The sequence below is a fragment of the Homalodisca vitripennis genome, chromosome 1, assembly GCF_021130785.1.
Source record: "Homalodisca vitripennis isolate AUS2020 chromosome 1, UT_GWSS_2.1, whole genome shotgun sequence".
NCBI lineage: Eukaryota > Metazoa > Arthropoda > Insecta > Hemiptera > Cicadellidae > Homalodisca > Homalodisca vitripennis.
In genome coordinates, this window is record NC_060207.1 from 76,354,237 (window position 1) to 76,376,012 (window position 21,776).

Here is a 21,776-nt window from a genome sequence, read left to right on the forward strand (position 1 = left end):
TCAGAGAGTGTTCTTATTCCAACTTTGAAGAACTCACAAGTAAAATTGTAGTGGGTAAGGAATTTTCCATCATAGATATACAAGATGTGTACCTCCAGATTGAAGTTGCGGAGGAACATAGAAAATATCTAGTAGTAACCAGGTACATGGAAAAGCTTTTAAACGGTTTATCTCGTTGAGTTCTGCTAGACGACATCATAGTGACAGGAAACGACAGAAATGAACATATCAGGAATTCGAGAGAAGTTTTAAGAAGAATAAAAGAGGTTCGTTTAAAAGCAAAGTTGAGTAAATGTAAATCTTTTTACAAGTCTGTAACATATTTAGGACATAAAATCGACCAAAACTGTATACATCCAACAGAAGAAAAAATACAGGCAGTACGAGGTGCTCCGTCACCAACAAATATTAAGCACATTTGTAGTGGTCTACACAAGGTAACAAAAACAAACTCAATGTTGGGATGGACCGAAAAGGAGGAAAGAGACCTTTAAGAAGGTAAAAACAATATTGTCCTGAAGATACAATGGTACCATATGATAAATTGAAACCTTGGGTGATGGTCTGTGATGCTTCGGAAATGGCCTTGGATGTGTATTTATGCACAGATATGAAAAGGGAAATGAAAACCTATTGCTTATGCAAGTTGTACTCTTATGCCTGCCAAAAAACAATATTTTAACATTGATACAGAAACTTTGGCTATTGTATATGGGGTTAGGAAATTTCACCAATACGTCTACGGTCGGGAATTCACACTAGTGACTGACCACAAACCACTACAACGAATCTTTGGAAACTCATAAGATCTTCCAAAGGTTGTAAACAATTGTTTAGTGAGATAGGCTCTTAAACTAAAACAATACTATTATAAAATTGAGTATAGAAAGAGGGAAGACAATCTGCAAATGCAGATGATTTGTCTAGGTTTCCAATTCAAGAAAAACAGCCAGAGGAGACCTATGTTAAGTTCTTAAATGTGGATAAAGTTAATACTATATTGTCTTTTGGAATGTTAAAGCAACAAATACCAAAGGATAAGGAATTGGAGGTGGTGAGAAATTATGTGAGGAGGTCTTGGCCCACTGTTGTCCTTGAATGGTTCAAACCATACAAACAAAAGAGAGATGAATTAATAGTTGAAGATGATATTCTATTGTGGTTTGGAAGAATCATTGTTCCAAAATGTATGAGGGCTGATATTTTGAAGTTTTTGCACTCTGGACATCCTGGTATTGCAGCTATGAGATCAGTTACAGAGTACTATGTGTGGTAGCCTAACATCGATCATGATATTGAGATGTTCGTAAAAAAGTGCACTCCTTGCCATGAGAATCGAGATAACATAGAAAAGGTACCATTATATCCTTGGAATGTACCAGAAAAGATTTGGAAAGAGTACACATTGACCTAGCTGGACCAGACAATAGCTCTATATAGCTCTCTCTAAGTGGGTAGAAGTTGACTGCTTCAGACCAATTAAGAAAACGTCTGGGTGCTGTGGATGAAAACAGGCAACGATCTAATATTAATGGCGATGATAATTATTAAGGGGAGAAAAGTGTAGGATTGCTATTAATGTCAAATCACAGGTTTTTTTTATCATCTGAATTTAGTATTCCAAGTTGCAAGTAGGTATTTTTACTAAATGTTTGTTATTACATTCTTTAAATTATATAAAAATCTTAATATGCTACAATCTGGCATTAATTAATTAATTTAATTTATATATGAGTATAAACAACATGTTAGAAAATAATTAATGCTGTTTTCCATACCTAATAAGACTGGCTCCTTAATAAGAGTCTCAGAGACACTGGTAGCCACAGCCGGTGCAGAGGTGTTCTCCATGTTCTCTGTCCAGCCTTTTATATTAGAAAATAATTAATGATGTTTGTTCCATAGCTGATAAGACTGGAAACTTGTTAGGAGTCTCAGAGACACTAGTAACAACAGCTGATGCAGGGGTGTTCTCCTCCTTGTTCTCTGGTCAGCCTTTAATATTAGAAAATAATTAATGATGTTTGTTCCATAGCTGATAAGACTGGCAACTTGATAGGAGTGTCAGAGACATTGGTAGCCACAGCCGGTGCAGGAGTATTCTTCTCCCTGTTCTCTGGCCAGCCTCTCGTTATCATCGGAACTACAGGACCTTTGCTTCTTTTCGATGAAAGCTTGTTTAGTGTAAGTACTTCATTGTAATATATCTTGTTTAAGGGGTCTGCTAAAAACTATTTAACTCATACCCATATTACACAATTTTACTAAAATGTATTAATTGTATTGTAGTTAATAAAATTGGGAGCATTATTTAATCTAATTAAATATTAATTTTTACATGTACTGTAGACATACTTCCTGGTCTTTAAAATTTTATCTCCTTGTATATGTAATGATATATTACGTTTTTATAAATTGAACGCTTATTGGAGTGTTTCCTTTTAAATCACGTAATTTTTATGGTGTTAACTAACATTTCTTCCACTGAGATTTATATTGGTTTATTCGTCAAACTTCAATCCATTTATATAAATTATCAATTTCAAATAAAGAAGAATTAATCAAAAATCATAATGTGTGTGCCATTTGTAACTAAATATAAAATTAATACATTTAAATAATTTTGACAATCACTATAAAAATTTAATTTATTGGTACTAGGACAGTAAACTCTTGACTAACGTCAACTGGCACAAATAACACAAAAAAGTGAATTGATCAAATAGTAAATGCAAAATAGCTACTGAAGTAGTGGCTAAAAATTACCACTAAATTGATTTAATTAAGTTAATACTACAATAGAGGAATACATAGTATTTACAACCATAATATAATATACAAATACAGTAATATACAATTGCACTTACTATTGCGAATACTACTTGTATTGGTTGGGTAGTCACAAATTAAGCATTTTGTGCACGATTGTATAATCTATACATATTGTACACTTATTTCCTTATATGTTTTCAATAATTATTTGGAAACACGTTTTGGCTTAAGAGCTCATAAATTTGAAATTGGATATGTATTCATAATATAATTAATTAATGAAAGCTCTTTTATATACACTACTGTAATCACAAAACGTTTTTTTGTTTTTTTGATTCAGAACACGGGTCAACCACTATTGTTTCTTTACGTTAAAGCAATTCTTCATCTGTAATTGAAATTTATTCAATAACATTTTTCATAAGATGATGAATTGTCTTGTTTCTTAAAATATTGGATAAATTCGTCCCTGTGCCCTAGTGGTGGTGATGTGACGAGTAAGAAGGTAAAGAAATAGTGGTGACAGTAGATAGACAGTGTCAATGGCCCTTGATGACCTACCCTTACAGGTCCACTCTGTGAACAAGGTAGGAGGACACCACACCATGTGTCATGAAGCAACAGCATGCTTCCCCCCATAGGTTGCATGTAAACTTTCAAGTCTATAGATAATTTCATTCTTGAGATATCATGTACAGATAGACAGAAAAGCAATTTTAACATTCCTCCAGCAGACAAAAGAGAAATTGTGTCAGCTTACTGAGTATGCTCAACCAAATTCCGTAATCCTTGTACCATCATAGAACTCATTCTTGTCTATATATAAACAAAGTTTCGTTCAAAATTTAATGTCTATAAATGAAATCTGTCGGGAGATATCTTGCCACATGATACATTAAAACTTTTGTTCATTAAGTTGAGTTTCATTGCAGTGATTAAATGATCAAAATGCATCAAAAGATTATGTTGTATGTGTTACAGTAGTTAGGCTGCATGGGTATGTGTCACATGTTAAAATATCACATATTTGGACTCAATTTGTTTATGCTCTTATTTTCTTGTTGCCATCATGATTACCCATATTTTTTTTTTTTTTGCGTTGGGGTATTGGGGTGGATTCACAGATCCTCACACGTCAACCTGAGCTTATTGTGTGCCCCTTTGATGTTAGAGGGGTAAGCCTATCTTTGTGCCCTTAATTAGGCTAAGAAGCTTTTCCCCGATACTAGCATCTGGTTCGTCGCCTGGTTGTTTATCACCGAAAAGAGCCCTTCTCCTTGCTCCCAGTCTCTCACAGTCCAGTATTATGTGTTTTGCAGTCTCTTCAGACTACACAATAGCAATAGTTGTGCAATAGCAGTCTACACTCCGAGTCCTCATTTCGTAAACCTAGAGTGTTTAGGTGTTTCCTGAAGTGGCCTTGTCAAGTGATCAATCCAATCACTTGCTTAACCTGATCCCTGCCCAGCCCCATCAGCCATCTGGTGAAGCCGGAGCTAGAATCAGCAAGCAGTCCTTTGCCGAGTGCTTGTCCTTGGTGACTCTGCCACCGCAAGCGGTGTGTCTTCCTGGACCATTTGTTTGTACTTTGGTAAGCAGCTGACTTGCTTATACCACAACTCGGTTCTGGACCGGTGTATGGCATGCTTGCTCCGCTTTTGGCAAGCCTGTCGGCGCATTCGTTGCCACCTATGCCTGTGTGGCCCTGTACCCAACCAAGACGTACAAAGTTGCGTGATCCAAGCTTGCAGAGAGTGTTGAAGCACTCCCACACAAGCTTGGATGAAATGCTGTTGGAGTCAAGAGCTTTAAGAGCTGCCTGACTGTCTGACATTATGCAGATGTTCTTTCCTTGGTACCCTCTGGTGAGGCCTAGGTTGGCACAGGCCAGGATACCATAGATTTCGGCTTGAAATATGGAGCAGTTCCGTCCGAAACTGCCGCAAAGGGCAGTTCTAGGGGATTGACTAAACACTCCATATCCAGTTCTGCCCTTAATAAGCGAGCCATCCGTGTACCAGACAAAGCTCTTTCTTATTGTTGGGATGTTATCTTGCGATTTCCACTCATCTCTGGAGTAGAAGTCAACAGAGAATGGCTTATTGAATACGAACTCCGTTCTCATTATGTCTGAGACCATTTCGAGAATAGCGTTTGGGTTTACAGCTTCAGGGATTGGTGCCGTGGCCCGTTTTAGACGTGCCATTCCTCCACAAGTCAGCAACCATCAGCCGATAAGCTGACTTACGCGCTTCAGCTTTTATATAGACATCAAGAGGTAGAAGTCCTAAAGCCACCTCGAGGGTCGCTGAGGGACTGCTCCTAAATGCTCCGGTTGCAAAGATTGTGCCAAGCCTTTGTAAGCTTTCGAGCTTGGCTTTAGCAGTTACCTGATTCACCTTTGTCCACCAGACTAATGAACCATAAGTGATTTGAGGCCTTACAACTGCTTTGTAAAGCCATAGTGCTATATGGGGTTTTATGCCCCATGAGATTCCTGCAAGTCTCCTGGACGTCATGAGCGCCCACTTTGCTTTGTGCAGGATATTGTTAAGATGATCATTCCACGTAAGCTTATGGTCTAGAGTCAGTCCTAAATATTTGACTGTCTTTGACCACTCAAGCTGTGTGGATGCGAGTTTCAGCCTGGAAAGAGACTCTAGGTTCTTTTTCCTAGTGAATGGTACAACTACTGTCTTAGAGGGATTTACTTTCAGTCCCTCTCCATGACACCAGTTGTGTACATGTTGAAGGTTGGTATTCATGATATCAACAACAACATTTGTATGTTTTCCCTGTACCATAAGGACTATGTCGTCTGCATATCCTTGGACATAGATTCCATTGTTAGTAAGGTCCTCAAGTAGACCATCTACTACTAGATTCCACAGTAGAGGTGACAGGATGCCTCCTTGAGGGCATCCCCTTGTGGGTGTGATCACAAGCGATTCTTCACCCATATTATAAATGAACAAATGTTCACTAACCCTCAGCCAAATTTCACTGACTGACTTGTGCTATCATCAAACTTAGTGTTGCCTGTATAGAAAAGGTTCGTACAAAATTTCAAGTCTATAAGTCAGTTTATTTTAGAAATGTAGTTTGGGCAGATAGATAGCCAAACAGAAATCAAATTTTTCTAGCCTCTCAAGTGACAGATTTCACTAACATTCAGCCAATAAGATCACTGCGTTGCTGACACATCTAAGATATCTCAAGCAACAATTGCTTAGGCCTAAAATAGTGTAGTATTACAGTTTATTATTATATATTTCTGATCACTTTTAGTAAATAACTTTATTTTTACTTATTAAAACGCATTAGTATTTCCAGAATATATCTTAGTGTTTTGAATTTTTTTAATGTAAAAATTTGTACTGCATATGTCACAAATAATCTGCAGAGCAGATAAATAGTGCATAGATAATTGGAGTTAATTGTAGAGTATTGATTGTATAGATTTTTGCAATATTTAAATAAAGGGTGTACTAATCTGAAATTGTAATAATTCATGTTTACAGTTTTGCCAGGAAAATGAAATCGAGTACCTAACAATGAGAGTTTACATTGGGTTCTGGCTGCTGGTCATAGCTCTGTTGGTCAGCTGTTTTGAGGGCAGCGTTCTCGTCAAACTTTTCACCAGGTTCATTTCGGAAATCTTCGCATCACTCATATCACTTTTGTATATTGTGGAGAGTGTTATGAAAATATATGGTGTAAGTAACATTCTGTGTTGTACTACTATTTATTTTTATCAATTTAACACATGGACTACGCGAATGCATCTTAATGCTATTCCGGCTCTCCTAAAGTTGATACATGACTCGTGCTACAGTGAAGGCGTTAACAACACGTATTATAGGTAGGAAGGAATCATAATTTAAACATGGACCTTGCCGAACACATCATATTACTATTTTGGCTACCCTAAGGTTACTACATGTCTCTTATCCTAGCCAAATTTTTTTAAATATAGTTATGTGGATTAATTACACGGCTGATTCAATCAGTGAATCTGAGAATACAGATCTGGAAATTGTCATTTCTATACTGTTAGGTCAATTTCTGACACTTACATTATATACCTAAATTTTTTAACAGAGTTCTTTGATACAGTACTTATCTTTCTTCACAAAGGGCTGACTTATATAATTTAATACTGTCTTGTAAATAATAATAATTTTTACAATTTTTAATTACACTTATCATGTGTAGAATTATAAATTTACTCAACTTATGATCTAAACTGTCATGTTTAGTTCTTAGTAAAATAAATAATAACAATGTTTTTTTTTATATCATATATATCAGTTAGTCAAAGTACGAGAAAGTAATCTCCAGTTTGTTATAAATGAAACTCACAAGTAGGTGATATAATTCTAAGTAAATTTTAAACACTTATCATATCTATGCACATATGTAGGAATTCTTTCTGTAGAAATATTATCTGTACCTTGAGCCAGTCGGAGACCGCGTATTTGAGCTCCTCATCCACTCAACACCTTTGACTGTTCTTTGGTCCCCAGATTCACATACTCAACCCATGTTTCATTACCTGTTACAACTCTGTGAGGAATGATTGATCTTGTTGAGCACATGAGAAAGTCAAGAGCAGAGGCAACTTGCTTACTTTTGTAATTTTCTAACAGACTTTTTGAGCACAGAACTGTTGGTAGCCTACCTTTTTGTCACTATCTCGTACAAAACAGTCCTGGAAATTGTGGGAATTCATAACAAAACTCTTAAAACAGTGAACCGTTAATTATCAGAAATACTACTATTGATTTTCTCTGTGAGTTCATCAGTGACTACAATTGGCCTGCCAATTCTCTTTTCATCATGGATCAATTGTTCAGCCATTTTTTGAAAAATCAAACACATTATGAGTATCCTTTACTCATTACTTTCGGTCCATACGCAGTGTAAATTTCTGTGTGAATAGTTCTCTATTGTTATTGTTAGAACCATAACAGAACATAATACATTTGGAAAGTTAACTATATTCCACATTTACAAATTGTGAAGTTATAGCTGTAAAACAGAAATTGGACATGCCAATGAAAAATACAAATCACGCTGCAATTACGTAATAGTTATACCATTACAGTGTGTATAATTTCACTTTCTAGGAAGATGTTATATACAGGTACAACATTGTCATACTGCAATTGTCCTCATGGTAGCAGTTAAAGAAAATGTCCACCGCTCCCATCCACAGTTCATATATATAACTTTGGAACTGAAGATGCTATACAATGTGGCTTGTGGGAACAATAACTGACCCAAAAAATGCCCAAACAAGTTGAGACATAGTACACAGGTTGATATTAGAAATATCTAATAGATATTTCCATTAACCAGGTTTAATCTATTTGTATTACTACCAATGTTCCACATCATTATTTCATAAAATTTTACTTGACGATCAAAATTATCCTCATTTAGATCATGAACTAAACAAATTTTGTACGCCTTGTAACCACTGTCATGTACAACTTTACAGACTAATGTTTGAGATATACCTTATATTTGAGAAACATTTCTTGTTGAGGCATGGGATCTTCTACAAAAGACTGTAAAATGTCAAGTGACAATGCTTCGTTTGTAACCGATTTTGGTCATCCAGTTTTGGGGCAGTCTTAAACGCTGCCTGTTTCCTAGAAACATTGGATTGTTCTTTGAACTCCTGATTTAGATACAGGGTTTCAATTAGGATAAAATCATTAAATAAATTTCTTACTTCATCATAAGATCTCACCTGGTCTCCGTAACCTTGCATCATCAGGATCGTAATACGCTCTTGTTCACTTAAACACTCCATTTCAAAGTAAAGTATCACAAAAACACGTCTTAACTTTGTTAATTCTAACCAAAAACTGAACATGATACTTCCTTAAAACTGATAAAGGGAGGCCTGCCCTGCAGCAAGTAATAACTGTAAAACAGGTTTGAGTTTGTAAGGAAAGTGGTTGTCTATTGAAGTTATTTACCTTCTGAATGTGGATGTTCCTGTTTAGCGTCAATTAATTTTTAATTGATTTCATTAAACTGCTATTTTGTACTGGGTTGAGATAGAAAGCTCTAGTTTCCACTCTTCTTCTTTTATCAAGACCTTTCAAATGAGGTGTCACTGAATGGGTGTTTAAATTTAAAAAATTTGAGCCTCCCTCCCCAAAATCCTATTTTGTTATAACAGTGACTAAAAACTTTCTATTTCCTAGAAAGGTGTCCCGAGTTCCATCCCTCCATCTTTATCCATAAAAAACTAAACAGGGTGTATCCATACTTTTAATTCATACTGTATAAATAAGTCATATATTGATTGAATTTTCAGTTTTCTACAACAGTTTAATGAGGGTTAAAGATGATAAAACTAAATGTATCAGTAGAAGCCAACACTGCTAGTTCAGGGGTTAACAAACATTTTATTTTTATCTTACATGAAAGGAGTTTGGAATCATGGAACCCAAGTGACATCTCGACGTAAACCTTTCAGAGTTCTATAGTAGTGAGGAATTGTGAATATTTAGGGGTGTAAGTAAATACCATATATGGCACTTTTACATATATTTTATGCTTTAGCCATAATTTTGTGTCAGACTTATGATTAATTTAATTAAGAGTGCAAATAAACAAACTTAATTAATTTTTGTATTTGTGTATCACTGAGGGTGGGATATGCACTTTAGATAAGCAGTGAATTTGTGAACAGTAAGTTATTAAGGTATCAGACATATTTTCAAATTTGGTTTTACTGTACTAACTGTTATATTTTTGTTGATCAACCCTTTCAAGACAGTGCAGTTATATGCAGTATGTATTAAGATGTGTATTATATATTTCTAAATTACCACTAAAATGCTGCAGTGTTGTTGTAGTTAAAAACATCATAATATAGCTAGGTAGTGTTATAGAGTCATGATTGTTATGTAAAGTTAAGGATACTAAATCTATCCATAAAAACATATATCATAAATTAAAATGTAAGGTAACTTTTCTTAAATTATAATTATTACTTTATATTTTTTATACTTGAAGAACAGAAAATATTTTTAGTATAGTAAGCAATATTATTCTTTTTTAAATTTATTTGATTATGTACAATAATACCTGTTATATCCACCCTAATGTGGGTGGCTAGATGTTAGAGTAGGCTGGGTAGCAATAAAGCCAGATAGATATTGAGTTGTATATTAAACACCTAAGTCATTTATAGCAAATGCATTATTGGTGATGCGGTTTGCTTTTTGAAGGTCAGTTTGTAAATAATAAATAGCATAGATGAAGTCGTTGGAAGGGGAAACAGAGCCTTATCTCTTTTTGGCCCCCGCCCTTTTGGGTTTTCTTGCGGGAGAAAGTGATCTAAATTGCCCATTTGTGTGGTATAAATTTCTCACAAAACTTACAGTTACAAAACGTTTTATCTTTTGTTGTAAGACCTGAGATGATTTTGTGTGAAATAAAAATGTTGTTCTATATCTTTCATAATTCTTATTCTAACCACATAAACACAAACAATTAAAATTAAATGAATGTTTGAATCTATTTAAATTTTTCAGTTTTTTCTTAAAGCTCAGACATGCATGCTTTTGCTTTATTAGTGCTGCACACTTATTGCTTATTAATTAGTGCTTATTAGTGCTGCACACTTTTGAAGATTAAATTATATGTATATTATCATACAATGACTACAACTATATGCAACTATAAGTCTGATTTATATTATCCTAGTTCTAATTACCTGAGCCGATACCCACCACCATTGGCCGTTCATCCCCATTGTAATGTATCAGCATTTTATTTGGTGTTATTATAATGATAGAAGTAAAAATTAAAATTAAGACAAATGTTACAGCTGTTCAAAAACCACCCGTTGATGTCATTGACTGACTACTGCTCAGAGACAAACATCACAGCCTCCATGTTGACTGGTAGTCCATGGCTCTCTCTTCCATCTAACACCACTATTGAGTAAGTGTCCAGTGAAGTCAATTAACACTATCGCTGGCGGTTGGGAATTCTTTTAGTGGCAGAATATTTTTTAATGATTTTTAATATGAGAGATATATATTATTATCTTTAAAAAAATCTGTAATAATATTGTTCCAAGTTACACAGCTATCTATTTTCAGAAGCATTTGTACTGTTTAGTTTTTTATCAGTCACAAGTTTTTCGCTGTAAAAAACTTCAATTAATAAATGATAGGCTATATTTTTGTCCTAGATATGATTGTTTTCAAATATCCACAAAATGTTGCATATATAAATTACTTTTCCTATACAAAAACGTTTATTGAAAGCATTTAAAGAACAAGTACAAGATGTCTTTTTTGCAAGCCCTTACATTTTAGGATTCAACACCTAAAGGAGCAAATGTCAGTTTTCAAAATGTGTTTTTGTTTTATCCATAACAGTGGCAACTGTTCGTAATTATGTTATCCTGTCAATCAATAATGAACTTTAAACAAATATGATAATCTAAAATAAAATATTAATATTATTAAATAATAAAAAATCGAACATAAAACTGAACAAGGCAAAGATTACTTTAATTTCGCTAAGTATTTTAGTATAAAATCATGAATTTACTAATAGAATAGAAAAATACTTCATATTAAACTCTATTATAAATCTAACAATAAAACAAGACTTATTTTTACAAATTATTACAACTGTAATAATATAGCACAAACAATATATGTACACATGAAAATTGCTAAATAATAATAATTGTGTTATGCAACAGGTGATATAGATCTCAATTCCAAAAATGTACTCAATAACTGAGCTAAAACAGCACTTGTAAAAAAATAATAAAATGTTGTGTATTTATACCAACAGTTCATAACGCTACTGTATTTTGAAATTATTTTATAAATAAATCACAGAAATATTGATTGAGGGGAAAAAAATAAAGGTGGTGAAACAATTTGTGTTGTGTTCCAGTGATATGACAACGATGACAACTCAGAAGCCCAGCCCTCCACCACCTCCTGCTCCCATAAATCAGCCTAACACTGCTCTCTTCTGTACAGTATTGGCTCTGGGAACATTCTTCATAGCCTACTACTTGAGGCACTTCCGTAACAGCAAGTTCCTCGGCAGAAGTGTAATATTCTCTATCGTCATGTAATGATTTTATTTAAAAAATGAATGGTCCAGCTTTTGTATCCCAAAAAACATACCGTTTGAGACAGTTGCTTTTATAATAAATGTGTATTCTGTAATTGGTTTGGTAATAAGTATATAAATCCGTAAAGTCTTGTGATAGGTAAAAATTTAAATGAAATAAATGTTAAAGTCGTGGATAAAACTTGGTTAAAGGGGAAAATTGTCAAAATCAATTGTTAAATTTTAAACAGATTTGTTTAAATTGACCGTTCACTGTCATATATGATAGTGTTATAGAATGCCAGTAATAATTTAGACCACGAAATAAAAAAAATAATTTACTTATAACATATATGTAAAAGTGAATGTGGTTATTGATAATTAATCTAGTCAATATCCAATGATGATACCAGAGGAAGTCGCTTATTAATAAGATTACATTCTGTCAAAATGTGTGTGAAATCATAAAACCAGTTTGAAAGTAAATATAATAAATATATGAATCAAATCGAAAAGTATTTTTAAATCTTAATTTGTCAAAACTAAATGGTGATTTATAAAGAAACCTCATTGGTAATTGTACAAAAACAATGGATATTAATCAAAGAAATGTTTGATCTAAGTTTCAGTCAATAATCAGAAGGATGTGTAAAAAGTGAATAATGTTGACAGGCTAGGAGAGCTTTGGGAGACTTTGGTGTGCCGATTGCCATCGTTCTGATGGTCTTGCTGGATTATGTGGAGACAGGGACATATACAGAGAAGCTGAAGGTTCCCGAGGGGCTTTCCCCATCCAATCCCAGTGTAAGGGGATGGGTCATCTCTCCCTTGGGTCTACTGACTCCAGTCCCTCTGTGGGTCGCTGTGGCTGCTGTGGTACCGGCCATGCTTGTCTACATTCTTCTCTTCATGGAGACTCACATCAGCGAGTTAGTATAACCAACTTCTGCATTTCTGTTATATAATTATACTACAATTAATATGGTTACAATTCTGTGCAAAACTATTCTCTGTCATAAAATTTGTATGCCCAGCTTTAAAGTGCTAGAAATAAAGCAGGGTACTTAGCAGTATTTTACAGCAATAAAAGTTCTAAATAAATTTACACTAGTGGTATCGTAACATATTTGGTATCGAAATGTTAAGTTTCTCATAGGATATAATCTTATTTGTGACAAAAATAAGAAAATCACAAAATAACTGTAGTATACCAAAGTAAAATTGCTTTTAAAGTTTCGTAAATAATAATTCTTGGTTGATAAACCAAAAAATGTTTTTTATTTAGGAATTGTTTTTATGTAATATAATTTAAAAAGCACAATTAACAATTTCCAAAAGTTAGGGCAAACATTTACTTTATTTGATTATTCAATTTGTAATACTATTGAGTGATCAACATCAGAAAACTTTTTAACACATTCATGCCTGTTTCTGTCATCGAAATCGGCAAGTGTAACAAATTTGTGCTACTGACTTCCCTCAACTCCTTATAAGATTATTTTGGTCGGTGTATTATGATGTAGGTCTGAAACTTTGTATACGGTCTGTAGAGATGTGTGGCACACCTGTTTGCCACTTGGTTTCTGCTTCGTCATATTGAAACATCTAATCTGGTGTTGTAAGTTGGCACCACTGATTTTTACAGTTTTATTACAGCAAGCGATGTTGATTAATGTTCCAGAAATAATTCTGACGTAAATTTATGAGAAGCAATTTACTTATTTACATATATGTGCCAACTGGTTGATATAATGTACAATCCAAAATGTTGGTCGGTAGCTACAAAAACCAGTTTTGGATAATTAACAAGGAAACAAGAACAAAAATGAAGCACAGCTGTTGTCTGATGTTCAGTGGACATTCTAGTGCAGTTTATCTTAGGTTTTTACAAACTACAATCCACACAAAATCTTAAACTACAAGATTTCCTGTCATACAAGTTTGAGCAAATTTAACCAGTCAAGAGTTCCCACAATATGCATACAATATTTAATCAACCGATTTTGTATACAATTATATTACTTAATTATTTGCAACTTATCATAATTCTAGTCTAAAGTAAACAATAATTGTTTTTTTTTTAATATCTGCTGTTAAGCTTATGTTGTATTATATCACTTTTTAAAGATTTTCAAATTGTGAAGATTTTACAATAAAAAATAATGAAATAAAAAAATGTTGCAATTTAACTATTTCAGATTTAACTACCTGGATTTGAAAATGATTATAATGTAATACAAACGTTATCTACATTTTTATTTTTTATTTAGCAATTCTTTTTGAAATGTGCAACATACTTTTACAGATTGATTATTGACAAGAAGGAACGTAAACTGAAGAAAGGGTCTGGGTTCCATCTGGACATTGTGCTGGTGTGCCTGTCAAATGTGGGCTGTGGTCTGATAGGTGCCCCATTCATGTGTGCTGCAACTGTACGCTCTGTAGCACATGTGTCTGCTGTCACCGTTATGAGCCGGACTCATGCTCCTGGAGACAAACCTCATATCATTGAAGTCAAAGGTATTATTAGTGAACCACTTTTGAACCAGGATGTCAGGGATCTTGATAGTACAATATTTATTTTTTATTTTGAATTAGTATGTAAATTATATTATATTACTTACAAATTTGGCTAATCATTTATTCATTACAATTTTTCATTCTTCCAGTATTAATAAACAATAAAAAAATAATATTATTACATTACTGTATTACATACTTAGTACAGAGTTATTAAGTAAAATAGACACAGCTGGTACTATGACTCTCAATCATCTTTCTTAGCTCCCGGTATTTAGTAACATCACACTTCATGCTGTACACCACAAGGAGACTTTACTAAGAAAATATGACATCATATATACTGGGTGTCATAAAAGTTCTCCCTTCTATTAACTCTCTTATGAATAGAGATAGAAGTGATTTACTTTGGGAGATGTTTATTTGACCAGCTAAAGAGTTTTTTGATGTATGAAAATTGTTGACCCCTCCCCAAACTGGGCATTTTGGGGATAAGTCCAAATTTTTAAACAGGAATCCCTAGCAAGTGATACCTCTTTTTCAAAGTATTATAAGTAGAAGAAGGGCACAAACGAGGTCTCTAATGTTCCTCTATCAGATTTTGGTAGCTAATTAACGTTGAATTGTTTTATAAAACTCCCACAATTTAGTTACATTTAAAGTTATTTTAAGACAGATCATTCACTCACTAGTTATTTTGAGAACTTACAATGCCACCAAATCATAAAACAAGTTATTACAATAATCAACAATCATGAATAATGTAGCATTTATGAAGTTTTGTTTTGTCTGACCGAAGCAAAGATGGAAGTCCTGGGAACACCAATGGCTGGTAATCAAGAAAATACATCAAAAGTTTATATTTAAGGCCATTGTTATTTTTACTTCGTTGTTAGTATGTTTTGTTCCATACTTGATTTTGCCTTGTTTCCCCATCAATAAAATATATATTATAGAACAGAGAACCCTACTTCTGTCAAAAGTGAACCAAAATGAGTTATGCCAGTCTTTAATTTATAGTAAAAGTTAGATAGTAACATTGTTTTTTAGATCTAATACTTAATATTTGCTAAAAATGTAAAGTTAAAAGTTCATTAACAATGACACTTTTTTCTAGCATAGTTCTCGCCAATTGTTTCAAAGGGGGTCTTCACAGTAAAATTGTGACCATTGTTTTTTTTCTAAGTACTTACCTAATCACTGAAATTTAAACAGTATATAAAATAATGGTTATTTCTTACAGATTTTACTCACTATAAGTGTAAAAAAATAAAAAAAATTAACAATGATTACACAGAACAGTTGATCACATTAGACATGCTCATTTAATTAATATTTCACAACTTTAGAGGCCAAGATGTGATATTTGTTTGTGAATTTTTGGCTAAAAACAGCTAAAGGCTATTCCAAAAATCAAGTTTGAGAAGTGTTTTGAGGATTGGAAAAAGCACTGCTATAAATGCATAAATATCTAATGGAGACTATTTTAAAGGTGACAACATTTATGTAGACAAATAAATCAGTATAATAAAATGAAACTTGCAGTTACTATTTTAACATAAAAATACAAATCTTTTATTATTTGAGACATGATTTACATGTATAAATAGTCAAATCTTATTACAAATTAATTTATATCACATTACGACGCGTGTTCAGAAAGTAAGTACTGTTTTGAAAAAAAAACAAGTAAAACAATTTTGTTTCCAACACAATTTTATTTCTACATGAAAGCCCAAACCTTAAACAATTTTTGACATAGTTTCCGCCGATGTTCAAATACAAATTTTAGCGGTTGATCAACTTGTCTATTGATCCTCTTCGTAGAAGGTTCCCGCCAACGAATTTAGTCACGATTCCACGACAGTTTTCACTTCATCGTCGGTTTCAAAGCGTTGGACGCCTAGCCCGCGCTTAATGTGCATGGACAAATGGTAGTCAGACGGTGCCAATTCTTGGCTGTAGAGCATGTGATCAAACTGCTCTCAACAAAATTATTGAACTATTGTTTGAGTGTTACCAGCGGTATGGGGCAGAGCATTGTCATGGAGCAATACAATTCCGTTACTGAACATTCCTCTCTGTTTGTTTTGAATTGCCTGCCTTAGTTTTCTTTAGGTTTCCCAATACCACATTAATGGTTTCACCTCTTGGGAGAAAATCAATCAGCAAAACACCTTCCAATCCCAAAAAACATTGCACATGATTTTTTGTACAGACATTGCCGTCTTGAATTTTTTTCTTCGGGGATTGCGTGTGTTGCCACTCCATTGACTGCTGTTTGGATTCCGGTGTGACATAACGGACCCAAGTTTCATCACCTGGCACAATTTTGTTTAAAAATCCTCATCATTATCACTGTACCGTGTGAGAAAAGTCAAAGCACTTCCGAATTTTTTAGTTTTGTACACATCAGTGAGCATTTTTGGAACCCATCGGGAGCACAGCTTGCGATAACCAAATCGGTCTGTAACAATTTCGTACAAAAGAGTGTGTGAAAGTTGTTGGAAATCGTCAGATAGCGTTGTCATAGTGAAACGTCTGTTCTTGGATATTTTCATCAAGTGCCTTTACCAGATCACCGATGATGAGAGAAGGCCAATCTCTCTGATTCTCATCATGCACATTTCTTCGACCGCCATTGAACATTCAAACCCACTTTCCTTCACTCATAACGTATTCCCCGTAAACATCTCGAAGTTAACGATAAATTTTAGCCGGTTTCACATTCCTTGCGTTCAAAAATCTTATTACATAATGAATCTCACAATCAGCGGAATCACTAATTGTCTTAAAAGTTCAGAGAAAACTGAACAACAACGTAGAACAACTAAAATGGCGTGAGTCGATAGCCGGTGAACAAGGACGACTAGTGCACATGCGCAGAACACTGATTGCAGCACTACGGCATTAGTAGAATGAAACAGAACTTACTTTGTGAACACGCTATGTATTATATGACATATACTTTTACACAATTAAAAAATTTAGTTAAAATCGTAAAACTGTGGTTACATTCAAAATTCACAAAATCATTGTTTGTCTTACAGAACACCCTCAACATAAATGGTAAGGTTTTACTAAATTTTATCTACATGTATACACATTTTATAAACATTTTGACATACATACATACATCCTCATGTGTTGGCTTGTTCAAATCTTCTTAACAGTAATTTGGTGTAATCTTTATTTCCATAGTTTTGAAACTTCTTGATGCCAATTAGGGAGAAACTTCTTTCAAAGGTTTGGTTGTGTTGCACATGTGAAACACGGGTCTAAGCGAATTTTGATGTCAAACATAAAAATAAGGATGGTTGTTCATCCTTAGCCTGAATGGTGTTGTTTCTCCAATGTAGTGTTTAGGGCAATGTTGACATTATAATTTATAAACTACATATTTGCTGTTTCAAGTTATTTGTTCTGCAATTAAATATTTTTTCTGGGTAATACAACTTTTAGAACAGTTGGTCGATTGCATCATGTTGCATATTCCACAGTGTGGTTTATATAATTGATATATATCTCCGATAAAAGAAACTTAAAATAACGGGAAACTGATAATAGTTTGTTCCTTCCAGAACAGAGACTGTCAGCACTAATGGTAAGTATACTGGTGGGAGTGTCAGTTTCTCTGGCACCACTGCTCCGGCTCGTTCCCATGGCTGTCTTGTTCGGTGTCTTCCTCTACTTGGGGATTTCCTCTATAGATGGCATTCAATTCTTTGAGAGACTCAGACTGTTCTTTATGCCGGTCAAACATCACAGTCAAGCCAACTATGTTCGCAGGGTGAGTTGAAAAGTGAAAATTTGTTCAACCTACTACTACATAAATCATGGTGATCATTACAGTAACGGTCCTGAATGATAAAATTATTGTACAGAGACGCAATAGCGGCGTAATCAATTTTGGGTTTAGATACATAGTCCTTTAAGATAACTTCCTATAATATAGAATAAATAGACAAAATGATCACTACATATGAAATTGCAAGAATTTCAAGGACGAAGTTTAAGCAATTCAGAATTCAGACCCAAATAAATTATTAATTTTTGTTAAAACAATGTTTATCCAAACACACTCATAATTTTTGTATTGAATCAAATAGATTCATATTTCAATTGAATTTAAGTGTTAATTTATTCATACCCTCTTATCACAAGGTAAAATCTGCATCAGTTGTTATATTACTGAAAACTCAATGACTGTGGGGACAGAAAAGGAATAAAAAAGCATGGTATCTTGATTAATATTGTTCTGGAGTGTAGTATATACATACAGTGTGTTTGTAAAGTTCTGGAACGGTTTAATAATTTTTAACCGTTTCTTGTAAAGCAATGAGACTTGGTATATCTATATTACCCATAAAAATTTAATTTTTTATACGATTGTCAGGTTTTTATCTCATCAGGAGGACGGGGCCCGGAAGGAGTTAGAAGATAATTTTAAATTAGAGCATAGGTGGAGATATACATCAAATTAAAGGTCTTTTTTAGTAGAACACAATGCCGCAAACTGGACTTCAAAAGGTGGTCCCTATCTATACTCTATCCATCTGTGGTACCCTATCCATAATGGTGGAGTATTAAAGTTTCTCTTAAATTATGCAAATTATTATAACATATACTATTTCTTAAATATACCATTAATTTACTTGGTGTTGCTACTTTGCGTGCGTATTTAAATCTTTTTATAGTTAACTTTTTGCTGGGAATTATAAATTAAGTATAACCTATATAATTATTTTTATATGGATAAGACATGGATACTGTTATTTTTACAAGAAAATATAAATTTATATTTCAATTGCTTAAATTTTATATTAACTTTTATAGTATCACTATATCATAAAGCATTAAAACAAATTTACAATTATGTGTATAATACCTGACTGTTTAACTCTGAATTTGTGTGTGTACAGGTTCAGACTATGAAGATGCACCTGTTCACGACAATCCAATTGCTGTGCCTAGCAATGCTGTGGGTGGTCAAGTCATCGCCCATCTCTCTGGCATTCCCATTCTTCTTGATATTGATGGTTCCCCTGCGTGCTCAGTTTACCTACCTGTTCACCCCTCAGGAACTGAGAGCTGTAAGTGATGGATCGTACAATGTACTTTCTTTTTTATTTTTGTGAAGGACATACAGTAGTACAGTAAAATCTCCAATATCTGGAATAATGTGATTTTAGGCAATCCAGATTACAGATAACAACAGAACGTTATAGCATCCAATTGCATTTTAGTTACAAAGGAGTCTGCATACATAAATGTGTTGTTTGTATTATATTAAAATGTTACATAAAAAGTATTACATACTTCATTTTTGCTGAGATTTTAAAGTCCACAAAAATATCACCAGGCTTACCACACTTCAGCACCAGCCTTTCAAAAAACTTCAATTTCAGTCCAAATAGTTACCAGCACCTCATCTTCAGGGAGTTGGCAGTTAAAGAAACCAATAATATTGACTCATGCATATCCATTGCAAATCTCAATGAATCAACCGTCTTTTAGAGTTAACTCCAACAACCAAACTGCTGGAGCCATTTCCACAAAGTGAACTGCCTAATTAAAAATCTTCCATCTAAATATTGATTATCTCTCTGACAAAATAGACATTATGAGCCATCTTTTTGATACTTTAAATCCCGATATCTTAATCCTCCAAGTGGTAATTAAATCACTTTAAAGTGCTGGGCTGTTTTGAAGCAAAATACATGGTTTCTTAAAAGCCACTTTTTTGATTCAAATATACATTCAAAGATCATGTGTTACATGTCATTCTTTTCAGAAAAACATGCTTAAGACAATAAAGATAATTCAAAACAATTACCACTTTTCTCTAAAAAAAGTCTTGATGAATATTTTTAAAACAATTTCTTTTTTTTAGATGGTGAGGTTGTAAATGCGTTTTAAAACATGGTTATAAATATTTCAAAATATACAAATTGTTTCAAATTTTATTGTGAACAATAAAAATGTCACTTCAAAGCCTTTTGAAGAAAAACTACACACACAAAGTATAAAAACTAAAAAATGTTCTGCACACCAACATTTGCACAATGGATACATTCAAAGTAAACACTTCTCAAACAATATTGGTTTGGATGTACATATAACCTCACAAAAGCTAAATTCCTGTTATAATAATCATGAATAGTAAAACAATCTTATTATGGTCCTTTTGTTTATATACATATGTATATATACATATTTACATTTGACTAAAGAAACAGTCAGAGTCAGATTCTGATTGCTGCGCTACCCTGTTTCTTCTGTCTCCCCCTACGGGCCTCCTGAAGTGCTCTAAAGTACTGTAGCAACTCATAAAATAGAAAGAAAGTACACACACAAGAAGCAAGAATCTATCGCACAGTGAATAATAACACAAATCAAAACAATATGTCGCGGGCACCGAGAACGATAACTAACCTAGACGAAAACTACAACAACATACTGTGCTGCGAGCGCGGCAACAGATGACGAAATCAGCTGACTGTTATTTTTCTTTCTATTCAAAGGCTTACAAAGTAGAGCCAGTGCGTAGAGAAATCTCTCCTACGTTGTACTATGAAAATCATGGAATAATTAAATGAACCGTTTTACGACAATTTAACAAAAATGAACATATCGCACAGTGTGATACTAGCACTTTAAAGTGGTTCGAACATATCGCACAGTGCGATAGTAGAACTTGGAGGGTTAATCATAACAGAACATGGCATATCAAAGAAAAACTTAGAGAACTGATTGAAAGTTTCTGACAAGTGGATCATCAAAAGGAAGGCATTGCAATTTTGGTGTGAAAGACGATATTAAAAATTTTGCAGGTAGTCCGGGTGGAAACAAACGTAAGTCTGTAGCAGGTCAATGAAATGTCTGTGATGAAATTTATATTACAATAAATATCTTTCAACATTATTGGAATCTACAGACCAAATAATAATTTTGATGAAGCCATTACTAGTGATTTTGCATCACTTAACTTTTTTAACTCTTTTAATTGTACATGGTTCTTTTTTGAAAAACAAACTAGAGTTTATTACAATTTATTGGTTTATAGTGACATACACATAAGGAATATTGAAATATAGGCATATTTACTTGAAATTAATTGGACCTGGTGAGACAACCCGGTGGGGAACAAATAGACCTCAAAAGGTTAAACTATACAAAGACTCAGCAACTAATATTTGGAAAAAGAAAGAATGAAATACTGGAACTACCAGAAGTGGAAAGTGTTGACAATGTAAAATACCTTGGAGTAGTGGTAGACGAAACTACTCCTGGAATGACCGGAATGCCAATTGAAGGAAAACTGAGCTCAGCCTTATATATGTTTAGACTAAAACTCCTCATTGCTAGCCCAG

General features: G+C 33.7%; 1 protein-coding gene across 2 annotated transcripts in view; it reads left to right on the plus strand.

The window, feature by feature from the left end:
* LOC124365001 (band 3 anion transport protein) overlaps window positions 1-21,776 on the plus strand; it is a 93,628-nt gene that overhangs the window by 62,584 nt on the left and 9,268 nt on the right. For both annotated transcript variants that reach the window (XM_046820878.1, XM_046820886.1), the window contains 8 exons: window positions 2,036-2,184; window positions 6,294-6,488; window positions 10,628-10,743; window positions 11,719-11,881; window positions 12,556-12,812; window positions 14,189-14,403; window positions 17,985-18,193; window positions 19,326-19,496. In XM_046820878.1, the coding sequence (XP_046676834.1) occupies window positions 2,036-2,184; window positions 6,294-6,488; window positions 10,628-10,743; window positions 11,719-11,881; window positions 12,556-12,812; window positions 14,189-14,403; window positions 17,985-18,193; window positions 19,326-19,496 (1,475 nt within the window). The remainder of the gene's footprint in view (window positions 1-2,035; window positions 2,185-6,293; window positions 6,489-10,627; window positions 10,744-11,718; window positions 11,882-12,555; window positions 12,813-14,188; window positions 14,404-17,984; window positions 18,194-19,325; window positions 19,497-21,776) is intronic.